At 46.8% G+C, this 7897-nt stretch overlaps 1 protein-coding gene across 1 annotated transcript; it reads right to left on the minus strand.

The window, feature by feature from the left end:
* Nucleotides 1-215: 215 nt before the first annotated feature.
* Nucleotides 216-1139, minus strand: LOC120850975 (gonadotropin-releasing hormone receptor). The gene is made up of 2 exons (XM_042290411.1): nucleotides 603-1139; nucleotides 216-305 (listed from the first exon to the last, which is right to left on the minus strand). The coding sequence occupies exons 1-2, from the start codon at nucleotides 1137-1139 to the stop codon at nucleotides 216-218; spliced, it is 627 nt and encodes a 208-aa protein (XP_042146345.1).
* Between the last annotated feature and the right edge of the window lie 6758 nt (nucleotides 1140-7897).

Here is a 7897-nt window from a genome sequence, read left to right on the forward strand (position 1 = left end):
ATAATACGCAGTTGATATCGAAGTGTTTTTGAGGGAGTAAATGATGGCAATACTTACGACACATTTCTAAAAATCGCTGCAATCTTGTGTAGCAACACAAAATTACATCGATTTTTCAATACATAGCTACGTGATCGTAACGTGCGACAGTATACGCGACGAGCGACGACGGCGATTGGCAGGTTTAGACATTTACAATCATCACCATTTTATGTTTAGTGGACACCTGCCTTTTGACCCTGGGTTTTCAGGGTAGGCGTGACAAAATATACCAAGAAGAGACAGTTCGAAAACGGTTGCAAATTCTAGAGAAAAAAAAAAAAAAACCAAACAGCTGACCCCGCCAGCGTCTTTCGATTGACAGCGCCAGCTTCATAAACACATCCCGAACGCGTTTGTCCTTGAGTGCAAACGACAACGCTGTCGTCGGCTGACATAACAACAACGTCGCTTTGACAGGGAACAGTCGTATAACAATCGAGGCTGTCAGTCTTTCAATCAACGGCATGACAAAGCACAAACAAAAAGAGCAGTGAGAACACGCGCGATGCGTCGGTTCTCGTAAACCCTGCTCCTTCTCAACAGTCGTAGCATCGACTCACCTGTGGCAGACTCAGCAGCGCGCTTAGTACCCACACCGCCAGGATGAGTCTCTTTGTGCACTTGCGATTCCTGGCACGCTCCATGGGGTACCTCAGCGCGAGAAGCTGATCATAACCAATCACCACAAGGATGAACGTGGACAGGTAAAGCGAAAACATCTGCATGTACTTGAACAGCTTGCAGAGAAGGTCTCCGCCGAGCCACTGCACTGTGGCCGTCCAGGCGGCCTCGGCCAGCACACACCAGGCCGTCACGAGCAGGTCGGCCACGGACAGGTGCGCTAAGAGCAGGTAAAGAGACGAGCGCGCCGCACGGCTCATGTGCCAGATGGACACGAGGGTGGCCGAGTTGCCCACAAGCGACAGGGTCGCGATCACCAGGAGCACCACCACGCGTACCAGGGCGCCCGTCGTGAGCGTAGGGGCCGAGGGGGCCTCGGTGGCATTTTCCGCCGATCCGTTGCTGGCGTTAACGGAGAGACAGGTGACGTTGACGCACATCGGCCAGACGAAGTTGTCCTGGAGCTCGTGTCCCATGTTGGGCCAACTCCGGTCCGGACGCGGGGCATGCCAGCCACGGTCCGCGCGTCGAGAGTGCTGTGTGGTAGGGGGTTCTGCGCTCTCACGGTCGGTGGAAACGTGGGCGAAGCGGAGGGGTACTCCGGCCTTCGCCCTCTCCGCACATCGGCCGCTTGAAACGAGTACCCGCGGAGTTTGCCGGAGAGTTTTCCTCGGGGGCGCACAGATGGAGCCACGGGCGCTCGGGACTGGAGAGGGGGTGGGAGCTGAGAGAGGTCGCTTCCTCCGGATCGCCTCACCGGTACACGGGCGCAAACACGGGCTGGCTTTTCGACGGCGTACCTGTTGTTGGCAACGTGCTCGTTCGGTCATCAGATCCGGTGCATTACGAGTTGTGCTCTCGCGAATTCAAGGAACCGCGCGTGCGTCGCCGAGCAGTTAGGATAGGAGGCGGACTGCTTCGGTGACTGCTGCTACTGCTAAAGGCGCAAGTTTGGCGTGTGCTCAACGTTTGCATATTTAGAACATTTGCAACTTGGCAGTCACTGACAATCTCACGAACCAACCCGTTCATCCTCACTCGATGTTCTACCGTCAAATATAACACTTTTTGGTCGGACACTCTAACTTAGTGTGAGAAAATACATTTGGGCGCCGAGTTTGTATACATAAACATTCATATCATACTAGGTTATTTATTCAATTAGCGACAATTTATACATGAGTGGATCAGGCAAATGCATGCAAATTATTATTCAGAAAACGGCCAACCAACCAGCTGAAACCTTCGGCGTGCACAAACTTGTCTACACTAAAACCGACTGAGTTAAAGTAGGTACATGAAAGCACACGGTTTGCGGTTATATTTTGCAAGTTGTCCTTGGGACGTCTCCGAGTTGAGTGGATAAAAGAAAGCTGGCGCGTGAATCTTTTTACGGGACAAAAAAAAGTTCTATCTGTTCAATCGACATCTTCTGAAATTAGACGCCGTCATTGCGGAGGGCGTTAACTGCTAGTGACGAAAAAGTCATCTGTGAAATGGAAAAAAAAACTCAATAAATGATACCGAAAAATACGTCGTAACAGAATGTCTAACGCGAGATGAAGGTAAGTTGTAGATTCCCCTAAAGCGGACTGAGCGAGCGGGTCAAGATAAAGTTTACAGGCGCTGACTTAAAATCAAACTAAAAAAAAAGTTTTTTTTCTTGTTTCTTGTTTTTTTTTTTTTTTTTTAATGGCTTTTGCATCTGCCTCAGTTGGCCGAACTCAAATCGAAATTAGGTGCTAGTTTATTCCTAATAATACATGGAAGCGGATGCCCAAAACAATGTCTTTATCATGTAAATACTTCCCTATAAAACGTTTTCTGAACTCATCGGCACTCAGGTAATTGTTCTTAGCAAGTCACGTACACCACCATGAAATATAGCATTTCTTACTTAAGTTGTTCGCTCGCCCTACTTCTCGGTCACACTGCAAAGTCACATATATATTGATCTAAGGGATTCACAATGTGTTCTTCTTTCTCTAGTGCTCTTAAGCTATTTCTTCGGGTCCTATGCGCTTAACGCAATATAATTACTCTCTGGCAAGAAGAAAAAATAAAACATAAACATCAGCACCCTAAGTTGTATACTTAGGTTTCCTTATTTTGGGTGTCTATTTTTCTAGAAATTCGAGGGTGTTTTTTCTGTTTTTTGTTCGTTGATACTTTCGGTATTTTTTGGTGTAAATCGTTGCTGTTTTGCCAACAGATGGATGTACGTTAAGGCTTAACTTGTGACAAATTAGGACACGGGAATAGGATTTTCCAACTTCGAGGAAACGTACGCCCCACCCGAATACTTGAAAAGCGACCCCGTACTGAAAAGAAAAAGGTTAATAAAATATGCATGGTTCCAATGTAAGATGAAGCCTCGCTCAAAGTTCTTTGCGGGCTGTGTTTTGCGCCAAGACAAAATAAAGCTGTAGACAAAGATTTTCTTCCCTTAGAGGTTGGGATTTGTTATTAAAAGCCCGATTCATGTTTTTTCGACTTTTCTTGGTTATGATTAAACCGAATCAGCTGTGAATTGTCGGGGCTTATCGGCATATACCGAAAACGCAAAAGCCTGGTTATAGTTATAATAATAAATAAAATATTTCTACTTGCTCCAATCAATTCTCACACTTGTTCACCGACAAGGTGGGTCTGGTGAATGGCTTCGCTCACCAGGTCAAGAGGCGGGAAAGAATTAAGACCGTGGCGGCAAAACTGCGGCGGCTGACTTTAGCATTGCGGGACGCCGTGTCCGTGGAACTGCGCCGATTGGAGCAAGTTGGAATGATTGAACGGGTCGAAGCCTCTGAATGGATATATCCAATTGTGGTCGTAAAGAAAAAGTCCGTCATGAGTGACGAATTTATTCATGTCTTGCTGTTCATGTCATTGGTTATAGTTATTAGTTTGCATAAGCATCCAATTACGATGTTCTTCTACATCATTGTTTATGGGTTTAGTTATTTGATTCTGGCAAATTATGTTACATATTCTAAATTTAAGTTTCATCTGGCAATATTGCCAGATACAGCAGAAGAAACTAACACATCGTATAAGAACAAACGTTGGGGTACTCATGCCGCAACTAGGTCCGCCACTAATTTGATGAACACGCAAACGCACGGAAGCAATAAATAAACAGTACTTGTCGCGTTTATGCCTTGAAGGGACGTTGGCACAGGGTACAGTATTTTTAGTACCCTGCAAAGATAAATTTTGAAAACCACAAATTTATCGCGATCCCAACCTGACCGTAGTTCCTCTCAACTGGAGGGCATATCGATAACCAAGTATGTTACAGCGTCACAAATTGGAGCGCGTGGAGTGCTTACAATGCAGAAAACAAGATATCCTGGTTTTCATTTCCACCCCTGCCTGTTTAGATCTGGGTGAATATCGTAGCAGCGTGCGGTCATGTATCACTAGCGCTTAAATCACGTTGAGGACCTCAGGCTGTCGGATTTGCTGCACTGACTGAATATTTTTATGTCCTGCAGAGACACCGGACACCCTCGGGGCTGAAAAATTTCCAGTAGTCTAAGAAACAAAAACTAAAGCAGAATAACTTTCATTCTGATTGGCAGTTCAACAGCTGAGACGTCAGCTGCATTTGCGCTGATTCTATACCTTTTTAAGTAGCATGTGCCGTATTTTTCTGGGTAGAGTATAGAGCAATCAATGACGCTAGTCGGCCAATGTACGCTTCCCGCTTGAACTGTGGCGGTTGTGGCTCATTAAGACAAGGCTCTGTCCCTTCGGTGCAACCGGGATAACCGCATGTCATTCACTTTGGTAAAAACCCCATTGTTTTGGTAGGTAATATGGTTGCGCTTGGGCGAGCGTAAGCAACTACACTATATTAGGAAAACATCTTCCCTTTGCCGTACTAGCGTGGCTAATACAGCGGGAATGCAGAATGTGATGTGTTAGTGTGGAGCAACCTTGCAGACATGTGAAGACTGGATAGGGCGAGGCGGGCCTGTGTCGTGCGAGGTAAGTGCGTGAGCGAACCATGGATGTGTCTTACTTGTTCGTTCCATCTTTTGCGGTTGCAGCGTACATGCGACTTTCTCAGAGCCTGTTGGAGTGCAAGACGTGTTAGACGGATCGTGCGGACAACAAAAACAACAGGAACGAGGCAGCGCTGAGCAGAGCCCTGGCGCCAGCGCGAAGCAAAAGAAAACCAAACGCTAAAACTATACCTGAAACCATCAAAACAAAGTTAACGTCTCGTTTAATCCTTTTTTTTTTTTTTTTTTGTGGTGTTGCTTTTTTTTTTTGGGGGGGGGGGGGGGGGGGGGGGCGTTCACGGAGCAGAGCGCCGTTGTATCCCCGTCGTAAGTAACACGGCGTTCTGCTGGCGGTCGTCCTGCTGACTCCCCTTGCATGGCGCGAAACCGGATGTGAAAATTTTCACGAAAAAGAACCCATTCTGCATTCAAATACTACGGGCATTGCTTATGTTAGCGGGGTGCAGAGAGTTAACTTATCAGGCTGTTAAAGTATTTTGTATCGGTGTTTTAAATATCGTTTTGATATGTACTGTTGTAGAGCAGTTGCTTATGAGTGATTTTGCTCTTGGAAATATCTATGTAGGACGCACATCCTCTCATTCATAGACGAGGAACACACAAATGACTTGCAGTCGCAGTAAAGAGGATACATTGGGGCACTGCCCAGAGGCTGGACAATGAATAACAAATATTTTATACTATTTCGGTAATGAATAAGACATTTAAACCTTTATTTGTGCGTATTTCTTCAATATATTTCTCGAACCATAGCCTGACGATTTTAACGACAGCTAAATGGGTTCTAAAAAGTTGCACGTCAATAAATTTGTCAATAAGTAAAAGCAAATTAGGTCACGTTTGTCCACAATTCTAACCAGCATTAAATCAATAATAATATAATGATGTTGCTTCTTTGTGACTTAATTTTATTTATTAGCTCTGTAAACTAACGCAGGTGCGCTGTGCGAGGCTTGACGTAAATTTTCTTGCAAGCACCACGTATCAAGATATTTTTTTTTCAGTCGATCTCAACTACTCGGCTCAGAAATCTCCGAGATTTTCGGATCAGTCACGGAAGTATACCTTCTCATCATTGGAGATAGATACAAACAAATTTTTAGAGCGTACGATGAATGGTTGATCGTAATTTACGCTTGCAAATTGATGAAATGACGGCTCTGGAGAGCTAAACTGTTCTGCGTAAAAGCTTGGCTTGTCAAAAAAAAAAAAAAAGAAAAAAAATGAAAACAGCTTATGCGTATCGGTCTTTGCGAAAGGGAACGAACGCCAATATTGTGATATAGTTGACAACTCATCGTTTTTTCGACAGTGAACGCGATGCGATAGCTCTCACGGGATACAATATGAGTAATGCACACGGCAGGACGAGAAAAAACCTAATGGTAAATAAACCGCGTTTTGCCCTCAACAAAATATTCTACAAGCATCACCCACACCAGAGGACATAGCACGTATCAGCATGTCACAAAAATCAGTGCGAATTATGGCCTGCCCTCCTTTAATTTAAAAACACAAATCGATAAACACGTTTACCAAACCCGAATATTCCCGGAACAGTACACAAACCCCGGTGAAGCCGCTGCGAACTCTGCGACTGCGAGCTGTTGCTTCATCGGTTGGGCTTGATAGTGGGTTCAAAAACGTGAGACGAACTACCTCGTAAAAGCCAGAAACTCGGAATTCTTTTCATGCGGAGTTTTAAGGCGAGTATCGCAAGCGATTATCGTCCCGTCCGTTGCAACTCTCGCACCATCCAGCACATACAAGCACTTTTGTAGAGCCAGATTTCATCGCCGTCTTGCCGCACACAACTACCGCCACCGTCGTCAACAAAACCACGTGATCGCCGCGTCCACGTACCACGTGATGCCTGTGCCGCTTCGCGCTCCGACGGCTTGAGACGGCGCGCAAGGAGGCGCTTTGAGAGGGAAAGCTGCCAACATAAAAGAACCAGAGCCGTATATTGGAATAGTCTAGCCCTGGGGTGGCCAAGCTGCGGCTCTCGAGCCGCATGCGGCTCTTCGCATGTGAAAGTGCGGCTCGCGGCTCCCTCACATTCCACCCCTCCTCCCCCGCCTCCCTCCCGGTCACACGAGCAGTTTCCCGAAGCGATAAATGGAACACGTCTTAAATCGAAAGGCAGGTTGCGGTTGGGTAGACTTGAGCCACTGCTACCTTACGTACAGTTGGACTGCTTTTGACTCGGATAGATCAACGGTAGTTCGAGTTTCGTTTCTTGCTCTAAACAAAAGTTTGCCCCCCCCCCCCCCCCCCCCCTGCGGCTCTTAGAAATTTCGTAGTTTTGTTTACGGCTCTTAGGCCGGGTCGGCCTGGCCACCCCTGGTCTAGCCTGTGGGTGGTGGCGACGAAGGGGGCAGAGAAGATAAGAATGAAGGAAAGGGAAGGGGGCGCCGAAAGAGCGAGAGAGGAAGTAGGGAGCAAAGAGAGACGAGCGCCATTTTGACGGAACACGCCGTACGCGCAGACCACTATTGAGGCTACGCGTCATATGCGAAGGCTTATTAACGCGAAAGCATTAACTGTCTCATGGAGCGAGCTGACGTCATCAGTCTTGAAGCGCGGAAACGGCAGATAGTTTCCTTCAGTTCCATTGGCTGGCGCGCGTGGACGGGGCCGCTGCGCTCGTCAGTTTCCATGACCGCTCTCTCCATGGCGCTGTGTGTCCATTAGCACGGAGCGTCCAAGGTCACCAGGAGAGCACACGCGCCGACCGGCGACGAAAAGTACGCAGCAGACGAAAAAGCGAGCGGACGAGCGGCTGGCATGCTTTCGCATTCACAACTTATAAGGAAGGCTTAGGTGTACCTCGATTTTTTTCTTTCTCGCATGAATAAAAGTTTGTGTTCTAACGTGGAGACACTTCATTCGTTAGCTTTTAAAGCCACCGAGGAATAACACAACCAAGGAATAACACAAACAACCCACAACGCTCTTGTGAAACATGACGTTGCGCGCCGAATAGAAGTAATAAAAAATCATGACATGTTATGCAAATTAAAGGTCGCCCCATTATACTGCAATTCAATGCAAAGGTGCAAGCGAGCTGGAAAAGAATGACGAAAATATTCTGTGGAGAAGGGGAAAAGAGGGACAAAGGAGGAACAAGAATCTCCACACCCGGACCAGGCGGATTCTTTCGGTCGCGCACGAGTCCCTCAACTGTATTTGGAGATTTGTGTGTG

This window comes from Ixodes scapularis, unplaced genomic scaffold (assembly GCF_016920785.2).
Source record: "Ixodes scapularis isolate PalLabHiFi unplaced genomic scaffold, ASM1692078v2 PGA_scaffold1__304_contigs__length_218370807, whole genome shotgun sequence".
Classification (NCBI taxonomy): domain Eukaryota; kingdom Metazoa; phylum Arthropoda; class Arachnida; order Ixodida; family Ixodidae; genus Ixodes; species Ixodes scapularis.

Excerpts from the sequence above, each read along its gene's own strand:
- LOC120850975 (XM_042290411.1), bottom strand. The coding sequence starts at position 1,139 with ATGGGACACGAGCTCCAGGACAACTTCGTCTGGCCGATGTGCGTCAAC. Across the intron at positions 306-602 it reads CGCTGCTGAGTCTGCCACAG|AATTTGCAACCGTTTTCGAA; the intron begins GTGAGTCGATGC and ends TTTTTTCTCTAG.